Source organism: Haemorhous mexicanus, chromosome 4 (genome assembly GCF_027477595.1).
Source record: "Haemorhous mexicanus isolate bHaeMex1 chromosome 4, bHaeMex1.pri, whole genome shotgun sequence".
NCBI classification, from domain to species: Eukaryota; Metazoa; Chordata; class Aves; order Passeriformes; family Fringillidae; genus Haemorhous; species Haemorhous mexicanus.
In genome coordinates this window covers 68,560,084-68,572,300 of record NC_082344.1, presented here as the reverse complement: position 1 = coordinate 68,572,300, position 12,217 = coordinate 68,560,084, and the positions used below count along the sequence as shown (strand labels likewise).

Here is a 12,217-nt window from a genome sequence, read left to right as displayed (position 1 = left end):
CTGGCCAGAGAGCAGGTGGGGCACACACCAGGCTGCCTTTGCCCCTCCTGTATAAAGGGCTTGTTATTTGTGTGTAACCAAGGTATCTGCCTATGAGTTAAGGAAAAAAAAAAAAGAATGAAAATCCTTTTTATATGAAGACAGATTTGATGAGTGCAGGATGGGTTCTTTTTTCCCTCCCACTCCTTTAGAAAGGAGAGGGTGAAAGCCTCAGGCAAGCTGAGTTCCTGTGACCCTAAGGAGGTATGGGGGTCAGCACGAGCAGCCAGCTGTCCTGCTTGGCCCAGCCATCAGCCAGGTCTCCAGAAGATGTGCTGGAGGGCTGGCCTGAGGAAAAGTGGTGAAGCAATGAGTGTGGTGAACTACACACTTCTAGAAGGCACTAAAAACACCCATTCAAAATCAGCTGTTTCTTAATCCCCCACCTGATTCAGTGTTCTCCATACCAGAGCCCCACGTGCCATGGAAAGATCTCAAGCTCCTGAGGGAGGCTGTTGGCCCCTGTTGACACCAAACACCCTTCACATATTGTGGAGTGTTCCTGCACCAGCAGCCTCTTACCAGCAAGTGTAAAAGGAGGGGTAAAAAGTGCACTAATGAGAGGGGGAAGAATGCACTGAGCAGCAGTGGGAGACGAGGCACAAGTGCTGTGCCACTCGGGATGGCTGGTGCCTCCAGGAGCTCCTGTGTAGGCAGTTCCTGCAGCACTCTGTAAATCCCGAGCTGACCTTGCTGGGGCCCTGATCCCCAGGACAGGCTGCTTCAGGGAATGCTTCAGTGAGGATGCTGGGCTGTGTTCTGCCTTCAGAGAAGAATTTGAGGCATCAAGTAAGAAGGCAGGAGTGCTTGGCCTTAAATCCCATTGCTCTGCTGAGGTCCTGCTGGGCTGACCTAGTGCCTCATAAGCCTTTCTTACACTTTAGGTTTTTAGCTGAAACACCCTCTCTGTCCCAGCTGATAGCTACTGGGGCATGGTACTATGAAATATTACTACAGCATACTTTGAATTCACATAGATTTTGTAGAAAAAGCACTTGAGACTTCCCTTTTTTAGAATGAGAAGCACTGCTGTTCTGAGTATAATGGTGTGGCATCTTGTTTGGAATTTCCCTTGCTTTCTATATATACACATGCAGCAAAGCCACAGGAAATGGAAGTTAAAAAAAAAAAAGCATAGAGCATAGGTATCTGCTTCTTGAACAAATTTTATTCTTGTAGTTGGTTTTACTATTAGTGAGCACTTATCTTGAGGCATCATTTAAGGTTTATTTTAAAAGATGTGACATCCTAAATCATCGAAGCCTGAAGCAAACATGGACTTAGAAGTTGCACGTTAGTTGAGAAACCTTTTAGGCTCTGTCCTGCCCCTGCTACAAGAAAAGATCAACAATAATGCTCTTTCTTCCTTGGGGCATTTGGGGTAGGGACCAACTTCTGAGGCTTCTTGCATTTGTATTTTCTGAGATGCAGTGAGTCAGTGTTGCCTACAGCTGCTGCCGTGATTGTGTGCTAAGGGCCCACTTCTGCATGGCAACCAGCAGGGTTATTAGTAAACAGCCTTTACTCCAAAATCCTGAGCAAAGTGCATTGTAATTAGATCCAGGAGAAATGAGAACAAGCTTGCCAGCAGCTGGAGATTGTACAGTCTGAAAATCTCATTGCTGGTGAGGTGAGACAGATCCTCAGGAGCTGAGTTGCCCTGGGTCTGGACTCAGATTGGTTTGGAGAGAAAAACTGAGGAATGGTCATTTGGTGGAGGAGAAATTTTAGGAGAAGGGACTAATCATGAAGGTAATTGGACAAATCCATCTTGGCAGCTTTTAATGTGTTAAGACACATTCCTGCAAGCCCCAGAAGAGGCAGTTATCCTGCCTGCTCTCAGCCTCTGTGGAACTGCAGTGTCTCTGTCTGCCTTCTGTCTGGTATTGGCATGCCACTGCAGTACAGGCAGGGCTCTCCTGAATGAGAGATCTACAGAAGCCTAAACAGGCATTAACTTTGCCTGAAAACAGGGTTCACTTCTCTTGGGTGCCTTAGTTACCAATACAGCTAATGAGGAACAGAGCCCCATCCATACAGTCAGACAGTTTTTCTGTATGATTTCAAGAGTCTCTTGGGTGAGGATGTCTTTCTGCAGTTTTACAGATGATGTGTTTCAGTGAAGGAGTGTAGTACAAATGGATAATGAAAGTTCACAAAGTTTATGCTACTGAAGCTCCTTTCACTGCATGCAGTTACTTTCTTACTCATTATGCTTTTATTGCTTTCTTTTAGGAAAGGGACTGGGTTCCTGTTGCTATTCAACCAAGCAAGACACTCTGGACAACCACCCAACAAGAAGAGAGCACCAGTGTGCTCTGGCAGAGGCCAGAAGGAGCTTTTCTTAATTTAAAGGGTTCAAAAATGCTGGAAACTCACAGCCACTTTCACTTGAGTGTTGGGATAGTGGAGCTGACAGGTTTTATGCATTCTGGTCTGCAAGCTGAGAAATGTGACTGGTGAAGGTAGGGGGTGGTGGCAGTTGCTGGGGATGCCTTGGTGTGTGTGCTTTGCTTGTGAGGAGGGGGCAGGTAAAGATTTTGTAGTGTTTTATTAAGAGACCTACCAGTGAATTTGGTGTAAAAGTCAAACCATGCCTAACAGACTTTTCTTAGGAGCAATAGTTTATGGCCCATCATCTGAAACAAACATTTGCATGTAAGACAGTGGCAGTTCTTCATAGTGTAACATTTCTTGGTTAAGCCAGAACAAGAAACAGTCATGCTTTTTACCAGCTGGGGGAAAAAAGCCCAAAAACCTCAGTGGAGGTAAAGTCAAACAGTTCTGAAGAGAGGCATTTTTATACAGAAAACCAGCAGATCTGTCCTAGATTTATGCCACAGGTAGTCAAATGCCAGTCCTCATTTACTGCTGTCATTGTTTTGTGTGGTAGCTGTAATCTGTGCTTGATCTGTAACTTCACCTGGTTTTGTTTGTTGGTCCAGTGTTCTTTGCTGGAGGTATATCCAAGTTTCCCAGCTCTGAAGTGCTCTCCTTTCCCAGGATTGCTGTGAAACCAACCTTTGCTTTGACTCGGGACTAATTCACAGAATTTAAATCCACAAGAGTAGGCACTATTAAATTTTTGGATACTGTACATTCTCCTATCTAATTCCTGCATTTATTTCTTATCAGAAATTATTATTTCTTATTGTAGGTCAGTCTATCCAACTATACCCATAGGGATTAACATAAATGGAAACTTATAGCAGACTTCAGCCTCTGATACATATTAAAGCAGTCATCATCTCAATGCAATTGAAAAAAGGTACTGCCAAGACCTAACTTACTTTACTGTTCTGTTTGTTTTCTTAAGTGTTTTCTAGTGTGAATCAGTACAAAACTCAAGTCCCTGTTTTGCTGTATCAATCACTGGCATTATCATACTGATAAACACTGAAGCTGTAAACCAGGCTTGTCTAATGAGAACAGTCAAAAAAGTAAGATTAGCTTATGCCACAGGAAGTTTAATCATGTTTCTCAGCTTATATTCTCTGGGCTGCATCTGATCTCTAAGACCTTAAAAGGCAATGTAAAAAATGGTCACTAAAAAAAACCCCAAAACTTTCTGCATGGTTGTGCATGTTGTGTTGGGAAGAACAAGCTGGTAGTGAATGACAGGATTGCAGTCAGTTGTAGATTAGATTAACAGTAACCATTGCTGCATGCCAGGGCCCAGGCATTGCTTTTGGTAACAGCCCACCTAAGATAAGAGTGGCATAAACCATCATCTTCCTTTGGGGCTGCAACAGGATCCCAAAAAGGAAATAGCCAGGAAAGAAAATCCACATTCCTTTTGAAGTGAGGAACATGGAATGAAGCAAAGCAGAAGACAAAAGTGTTGTTACACAAAGTAAGTTTCCTTTAATTATGAAGTGCTGTGGTTGCACTAGGCCTTTACTTTCTGTCCCATCCTTAACTCTTCTCTGACACAGTGAGAAAACAATTTCAGCTTCACCTGGAGCTAAGGCTGTGAAAACCTGTGGCACTCTTATATTTGTACACTTTAATCAATTGCTGATACTCCTCCTCAAAACAGTCCCCTGCTATTTGTTGAAGCTCTCTCAAGTGCAAACATGACAAGAGGAAATTTAAGTTAGCACTGACATAGTCACATGTGTGTGGCAGGGTAGGGGGTTAAATGTGTTCCTGTGCCTCTGAAATGACAATCTTTTGCTCAGAGATGAGGAGTGATTTTTTTTTTCAACATATTTGAAAATAGTCTGAGAAGCTGGTTATCACTAAAGTAATGAAATAACTCATATCTGAAACCATGACATTTAATTAGCCCCTAGTATAGTTCACTATTTCACATTTAAATACTTACTCCAAAAGAGATTTTTGGACCCCTTTTGTAGTAAAGCAAATGCACAATCACTTTTATTATAAAAATAATCCTTAGGTCAAATAGGAATACAAACAATAATTACACAAAAATCCATTTACAAATCTGTAAAATAGATATTTATGGCACAGACAAAATAAATATCCCTGTACCTTGTTTCTGTGCAAAAAAGGCAGGCTAGTTTTAGTCAATAACCAGCCCTTTTATGTTTTCTTCACTTCTTCTGATTTCAGTTAAACAGAAGGATTTTCAGATGTCTGAAAGTTCAGCCTCAAGAGTCAAGAAAATACTTTCGCTTTTAATCCAGATAAAGCACAATAAGATTTTTCCTATCTTCTGCCAAAATATTCCTTCCTGTTCTCCAGCCTACATTTTTTGGAAGAGGAGGAAAATTTCAAGTTCAGTAATTTTTTTCACAAGCCATCAGACTGTGGTAGAGAATTAGACCCAAATAAAGTCAAGCTGCACTCTGAAGCTAAACTACCACCGTAGGTTTCAGTTTAGTTTGTAGTAGAATCTCCATTACACTTGCTTTCCTTGTAGCTGTCAAAAATAGTTCTTCAGAAAAACACTTTGCTTTCTCTTGAAGCCTTTCACACAGTCCAAGAGAAGGCAAAATCAAGTAAGAGGTAGATATTGTTCATCCTCCTAATTCCCCAGAGCTCTCCATTTGCATGACTCTGTTTTAGGACTGTAGGAGACACATGTATAGAGCAAGTTTTATGTCTATCAAAGTAGTGATTGACTTACACCCCTCACATCCTGTGGTCACTGACAACATTCAGCAACGTGCTTGAGGAATTCATCACCGAGTTCATCACTGAAAAACCTCATGCAATGAGGACATCTGAGTTCACCCTGTGCCCTGCCTTCAGATCCCAAGTTTCCATTGTCCCCAGGAGGAGAAGCTTGTTCAGACTGTGAGTTTGTTCTTCTCGTGCCTGTCTGGCCTGGGCTGTTGCCTCGTAGGTGTTCAACATTCGTCTGAACGTACAAATGATTTTGGTTACCAGCATGAACTCTGAAATGACTGCTTGTGTCTCTTGAGTCCTAGAAAGAGAAAGAAGAGCTCTTGAAAAAGATGCAAAGAAAATACATTTTTAAACGGGTGATATTTTATCACCTTGATCTGAAACACCACTCAAATATTTATCTGAGGACTTGTAAATAAGTCATTAATCAGTTTTTGCAGTGGTATTAATACTGTTGTAAAGAAGGTTTGTAGAAAACACAGAATGCAGCCAGTGTGCTAATTTAAAGATGCCAAGAGTCATGGCTGTCCTGTGTCTTCTAAGAATTCACCCTTCCAATGTTGATCCAAAAGCAGAAGAAAAAGGGACTGGAAGGGGGTATTACATCTGAACTGGGAAGCATATCCACCAGAACTGACTACGAAATAATCAAAGTTTTTGATAGCTGCTGAAACTCTTAGAAATACCAAAATATTTTTAAAATATATTTAAAAGTATTTTTTTGTCCCAAATCCTGTTAGCATGGTAAATTAAAGAAGGAGCATGCTGCTTTCTTACCTGTCTTCTTGCTAGCTGGTGTTGCAGACATGCAACTTCTGCCTGAAGTTCTTGTATTTTACTCTGTGCTCGTTCTCTGTCTGATCTCTCAGATGTGAAATCGTCTTTATAAACCAGGACCTGAAATAGAATTATTATGTTGATATTTTATACATTAGACATTGGCAGGTTAAATTGAAAAGCTGAGACTATCATTCCTTTGTTACTTATTCCCAGAATGTCAGTGTTCTCTTCTCTATCGTATGTGTATTTCAAAGGTGTTTGTATTTCTTTTACAGATCTTTCATATTCTGTGTTAAGGCCAGCAGAACTGCATAGGGTACTTTAAGTAGTGAGTTTCCTTTAAATCGGTGTTGTTAAGTATCTGTATAGCCAAATGTGCACAGACAGGCAAATGTCCAGAAAAGAAATCCCTTTTTCCCCCCTTGGACTTCAGTAGTCTGGGAAGAAACTAAGAATTCCCATCTCTAGGAAAAAGAAATGTAATGACCTGTTGTTCCAGCATTTGGATGCGCTCATGATCTCCTTCACTAGCCTTCTTCATGTCTTCCAGTTCTCTCTTGGCTTTTATGCACTCATTCATTTTCTCTTCCAGTAGTTTGTTTAACCGGAATATCTCCTTGTGCATCAGGTCAGAATTCCTTTGTGCTGGAGTTCCTCCATGGTGCTGCTCCAGCTGTGACTTCATCTCCTTCAGCTGCAGGTGGAGTCTCTTCACATACTCATCCCTGCTCGCGTCGTACTTCTGCCACTTTGCATTTAAATCTTCCACCTGGAAGATCATCCAGGAGAGGCATGAAGAACAGGGAGACACAAACTTCCAAGCTTTCACAGGCTGTCTGTATGTGCAGGACCAATATCCTCTAGGAGATAATGTACATGCTGACTCGACCCCTGAGGGTGAGTCACTGTACAGGAGAGCAGGAGATGATTGTGCAGACTCTTCACAGGCAGCCTTCCCATCTCCCAGTCCAAAGGGACAATATTAAATTATGTGGAAAGGGAGGGATCTAGTGGGCCTAGTGCTGTTCTTCTGGGGTGGAATACTGATCCATGGAAGGAACATGAAAATTTTCTTTTGCACTGCATTTTTAACAATAAAAATCCAGTGTGTTAGAAATCATCAATTAATTGCCCTTAGCTAAGGGAACAAAAACTATGCTGTGTTGAAAGGACTAAGAAAAACTGTCTTGCTTTAAACTGCCATGTAATTAGATTAACCAGACTTACCTATTCCAAATTTACTCTAATACAAAATACTTAACAAATATTAATGTGTAACAAAATGAAAGTACTCACGTGAGCTACTTTTTGTTTTAACATCCTGTTTTCCTCTTGTAAGTTGCAGATAAGAGATTGAAGTGAAGTTTCATTGTCTAAAATCTGTAATTTTCAGATAAAGTTAGGTGTTACTTTAACATAAAAATCTCAGACGCTGTTTGGCTGTGCTGTTAACTGGAAGAAATCTTTTTGTTTTTTTTATGTGATGTGCAATGACATACATCTAGGTTTTTATGACCTTGGTACTGCTGTTAAATAGACCTCATGACAACAGCGTTTTAGAGTTTACACAAAACTACTTGTCTGGAGTGGGAGAACACATGACAAAGGCACAGATATGCCTTCATCTTGCTTTGTTATTACTGTCAATTTTGGCCAGTACTAGGAAGAAATTACTGAGGGGAAAAAACCCTGCTTGCTAAATAATTGACTAAAATGATACCTCTTTTTTACAGTTGTGACATCTGCTTAAAAAAACCCCGGTGTACGTGAGTAATATAGAACACTTTTGTGCAAAATTCCCTAGAATCAGCTAGTAATGGCATCTGAAATTTCTCCTCTTCAGGGAAGTCCCCACTGTACAAGGTTAGCTTCTTATTGCATATATCAAATTCAATCAAGCTTCCTGTCTATCAATTACACGTTAAATATGATAAGGCCAAATACTTCAAGTCCCTTAAAAAGTCCTTTTTATTCTATCTATTCAACCCCTATTTCTTATAAGTAACTTTAATCTAAGTTATCTTTGGAAACACTTCTGGGTTGTTTGACAAAGCAGACATGAGTATGTATAGAGTTCATCACAACAGCACAGATGAGTGGTCATGTGGAAAACAGCATTACCACGGTGTAGCAGTAAGAGAATAAATCAGAATTATTCATTTTTGTGAGAACTGTCTGTAGCACCCTACTCACTGCTCTGATCTGTTACTACAGGCAGCACTGCTAGTGTTATTTCCTTATGGTGTTTTAATGAATTACCTCATTTTAATGAATGTTTAATGAATGACTCTCAGCCAGGAACAACAGAACAATGATCCAACTTTAACTGAAGCCTCAACAGCCATTAGCAAAGTACACCAAAATCCAGGTGTTTCTTTGTGCCCTGCAGTAGCACTTCTGACACTGTCCAGTTATGAAGCTCTTTTTTTTAAACACCCCTCCTGAAGAGAAGCATTGCCCTGCACTCAGAGGGCAGGGGGAATCCCAGAGAAAAAAAAAAGGTAAGACACCTTGACTCATATTCCACCAACCAACTTTCTGCAGGTCTGTACTACCTGAGCAAAGCCAAATCCTGATCCAAGAAGACCACATGTTACAGAGTTCTTCATATAAATAATACTTTGAAATATTTCTACTTTGTTTTGTGATTTTGATATTTAAACAAGCAATCAGGAGAGGCAGGCTTCAAAATCACAGCACCATCTAGTGCTGCACAGAAGCAGGGGTGGTATAAGGTAGGTACTGCCTCCTATGTATTGAGGGAAGAACTGTGATCATGGAATTGCCGAGGCTGGACAAAACCTCTCAAGTTCTTCTTCTCCAAAAAAAGCCTCTGATGATGAGATGGCCAAAGTTGAAGTGGTAGACAGCTGCTTCCATCCTAAATTTCAGACACGCAGAATTATTTACCATTGCCATGGCATTCTTAACACCCTACATGAAATTATTTAAAGGGCTGTTCTCACCATTCCCCAGTTACAGCTATCATACTGTAATTAACATCTCAGAAGCTAATAAGACTTTAAAGACACACACAGTAGCTGTAAGAATACCTGATGAGATCTTTCTGTAGATATCTGGTCATCTGCATTCCCTTTCTCTTTTCTTTGCTTCTCTTCTAGACATTTTGCCAGATGTTGACACATTTCTGCTGTGGACGCTAATTTGCGTTGAAGCTGGTGAGTTTCATCAGTGAGTGAACGGCACAAAACATCACTGGTGGCCTGAGCCTTCTCCCTCTCTGCCAAAGTCTTCTGCAGTCGTAAGATTTCTCTCTCCTTTTCATATGGAGGCTGATTTATCATCTGCTGTATCTCTCCATTTTTCTCCTCTAGCTGCTGATTCAACTTCTGCACTTCCTGAACAGAGGGGGGAGGGGAAGTTATTTAAAAGCAAAATAAAGTCAAGAACCAAAACATATTTTAGACTGACTCCAATATTGCAGTGATTCCTTATTGCTCCTGCACTCCTTGCAAAGTACTTAGAAAGTAGACCAAATCCATTTCACTTCTCTGTGATCACAAGACCTTGGAACTGTTGGATCAATCAATCAAGAACTGCTCAGGCAGCCATGCAAGCACTTTCTAATCAGTAGAATGGAGGAACAAGCAGCAAAAACTCAGGAAGATTTTATGACTATACAGCAGCAACAAAAACAAGAAACAAAGTAATTTAAGATTAATAACTGTGGAGACTGAAAAATACCTACAGGTCCTGTAAACTAAACTACCAGATAATGGAGATTTTCCTCAAAAGAAAAAAATGGGACTGTTAATTCATCAAATCCAGTGAAGTGTATTCACTGCCTGGCACTGTCACAAGGATTAAACAGAGCAGCTTTCCCACCTAGGAAAGGATGGGAATGGTAAGATAAGGACAAACAGGCAGAAAATAAAATCCATGTGGCAGCAGTGGCTCTAGTTTGGCCACAGCTGACTCCCAGTTCCATGAGGGGGTCTGACACACCCCTAGGAAACAACTGTGTACCTTGCTTCTGCATCTCCTTGTCCTATTGGGAGCTCTGTGAGATCACTCACACTGCATTAACATCTCTGCAGGTGTTTTGGGAAGGAAGAGGTTTGCTTGGTGACTGGTGCAAACCACCTGTAGTTCTGTGCACCTGAAAGGCACTGGTTCTGGCTTTGTAAACAAACAAACTGGTACCAGAAACCTCTGCAGCACTGCTCCTCCAGAACTGAGGATCTATGGATGCCAGTACAGACCATGAGACAGCTCCAATCCCAGCTTCATCATTCCAGTTCTCAGGAGTGCTAACAGAGCTGTAAATCACTGGGAACACTCTTTACCAGAACACTGGCCTCTGGCTTCACAAAAATGTCTTTTTTATTTGGTTATTATTTAGTGCCAATTATTTCAGCATTCTGATTGGGCACAACATTTTTTTTCTTTCTAGAAATAAACATTAACATTTGACATAGATAAACAGCACTTCTTATTACTGACATTTCCACTCTTTAGCTTCATGCTGAATGCTAAGACTCCCCTTTAAAGATATTCAGCATCAGCCTTTCAAATAGGTTCAGATACCATAGGTTTGTCATCTGTCTGCAAAGTGTCATTGAGATCATCTCTTATAACAAATTTCCAAACATGAACTTTTTAATATGTATTTCAGGTGAGTGTCATATATGGAAAATGCTTTGTATAAGCATTAGGTCAAGAGATTACTTATGACAAAAACACTTGTTTCAGTTTTAACTACTACTGCTCAGTTTGGAAATTACTTCATGCAGCTTCATCTAGAAATAAATGCTTTAAAAATCTTTGAGAAATTCAGACTGAACCTGGGAAAGTCTTAATGACAGTAACCAAAACAGCACTTGTGCTGGATGGGGAGGGATGCAGTTTTCAGGTTTTTTCTTTCAAGAAAGACATTGATTTCCCTAATCTATCTCTCCAGACTTCTCAGTTCCTTCTTCAAATATGAACGTGCTACCTCACTGTCAATACAAAAATCCATTTTTAAGAGCACTTCAAACAAAACACTGTAATAGAAAAATTCGTGGCATCAGCTGATTATCTTTGAGAACAAAATTGTTGTAACTAATAAATTCAAGGAGTTTTTACTGTTTTTCTTTCTCCTTATGAAAAGAGTTGCATGAAGATCTACACTGCCCTGCTAAGTTTTTGGTTTAGGATTTTATCGTTTGCCTTTTTGAAGTGAACGCAAGGGGCGCCACCTTTGGACACAAACGGGCGAGTTGCTTCGGGCACCCAGGGATGGAGCGGGCACCGCTCGAAGGGGCTCCAGCCCTCGCTCAGCCGCCCCGCTGTCAGCGCCGCTTCCTGCGCGCCCCCGGCCGCTCGCAGCACCAGGAGCACTGCGGGGGCAGAACACCGCACCCTCCGCCCCGCACCGCGGCCCGCCGCGCTCCCGAGGGAGGGAAAGGCACGGAAAGGAGCGCTGCTGCTGCTGCTGCTGCGCCGCTCCCTGCGCGCCCGCGCTGTACCTGGCTCAGCGCCTCCGCTCTCCGCGCCGAGAGCCGCTCGCTGTCGCGGGCCTGCTCCAGCTGCTCCAGCAGGCTCTCCACCAGCGAGCGGGCCGGCTCCGCGCCCGCCGCCGCATCCCCGCCCGCCGCCGGCGGCTGCCGCTGCCGGGCCAGGCTGCCCCGCAGCTCCCGGATCGTCGCCTCCTTGGCCGCCAGCTGCAGCTGGAGGTGCTTCAGCTGCTGCGCGGACTCGTGGTACAAGGTGCAGAGCGCGTTGTACCGAGGCACTTTATTCTTCAAGCTCCTGTTCTCCCGATGCAGCTTCTCCAGCGTCTCCTCTACCTGTCTGAAGCGGGTCACCAAGGGGTCTGTGCTGCCGGCCTCGCTTACCGAGCACATGGCCGGGGCAGCTCCCTTCTCTTCCTTCTCCAGGGCGAGCAGGAGCCCGGACAGGTGCATAAAACCCCAGAGCGCAGCAGAACCGAAGCAGCGACTTCGCTCTTCCGCCTTCCCCGCCGGGGGAGGAGGCGGCCGCTCCCTTTAAGGGCTCGCAGGACCCGCCTGTGCCGCTGCTTTTTTCTGCGGCCGGGGCGGGCCGGGCCGCGCTCCGCCCTCGGGGGAGAACCCCGGCCGTGCCGAGAGCTCTTTCCCCGGCGGCCCGCGCGGGACGCGGCCCCGGGGCAGCGCTGCCCGGGGAACCCCGGCAGGGGCGAGCGGGAGAACCGGCTCCGGGGGCGGGGGGAGAAACCTGGGGGCGAGGGAGCGGGGCGAGCGGGAGGCGCCGAGGGCACGGGGGCAGTCCCGGCTGGGTGAGGGGAATGCGGGCCGGCTGCAGGAGGGGCGCTGGGGGG

The 12,217-nt window shown here is 43.5% G+C and overlaps 1 protein-coding gene across 2 annotated transcripts; it reads right to left on the bottom strand.

Moving 5' to 3' along the window:
- Positions 1–3,878: 3,878 nt before the first annotated feature.
- TNIP2 (TNFAIP3 interacting protein 2) lies at positions 3,879–11,898 on the bottom strand. Of its 2 annotated transcripts, none has more exons than XM_059845305.1 (6): positions 11,388–11,898; positions 8,970–9,275; positions 7,213–7,296; positions 6,404–6,685; positions 5,914–6,033; positions 3,879–5,434 (listed from the first exon to the last, which is right to left on the bottom strand). In XM_059845305.1, exons 1-6 carry the CDS (start codon positions 11,823–11,825, stop codon positions 5,153–5,155), a joined length of 1,512 nt encoding a protein of 503 aa, XP_059701288.1. In that variant the 5' UTR covers positions 11,826–11,898; the 3' UTR covers positions 3,879–5,152. The 2 variants fall into 2 exon arrangements, with proteins under 2 accessions (XP_059701288.1, XP_059701289.1); XM_059845306.1 differs by having other exon boundaries at positions 11,757–11,889.
- Positions 11,899–12,217: the final 319 nt, after the last annotated feature.

What these genes read in the sequence shown, in the direction of transcription:
- TNIP2 (XM_059845305.1), bottom strand. Translation starts at nt 11,825, where the DNA reads ATGCACCTGTCCGGGCTCCTGCTCGCCCTGGAGAAGGAAGAGAAGGGA. An exon ending in GAGCGGAGGCGCTGAGCCAG is followed by an intron (nt 9,276 to 11,387) that starts GTACAGCGCGGG and finishes CCCTCTGTTCAG; the next exon opens with GAAGTGCAGAAGTTGAATCA. An exon ending in CTACAGAAAGATCTCATCAG is followed by an intron (nt 7,297 to 8,969) that starts GTATTCTTACAG and finishes TGAAAATTACAG; the next exon opens with ATTTTAGACAATGAAACTTC.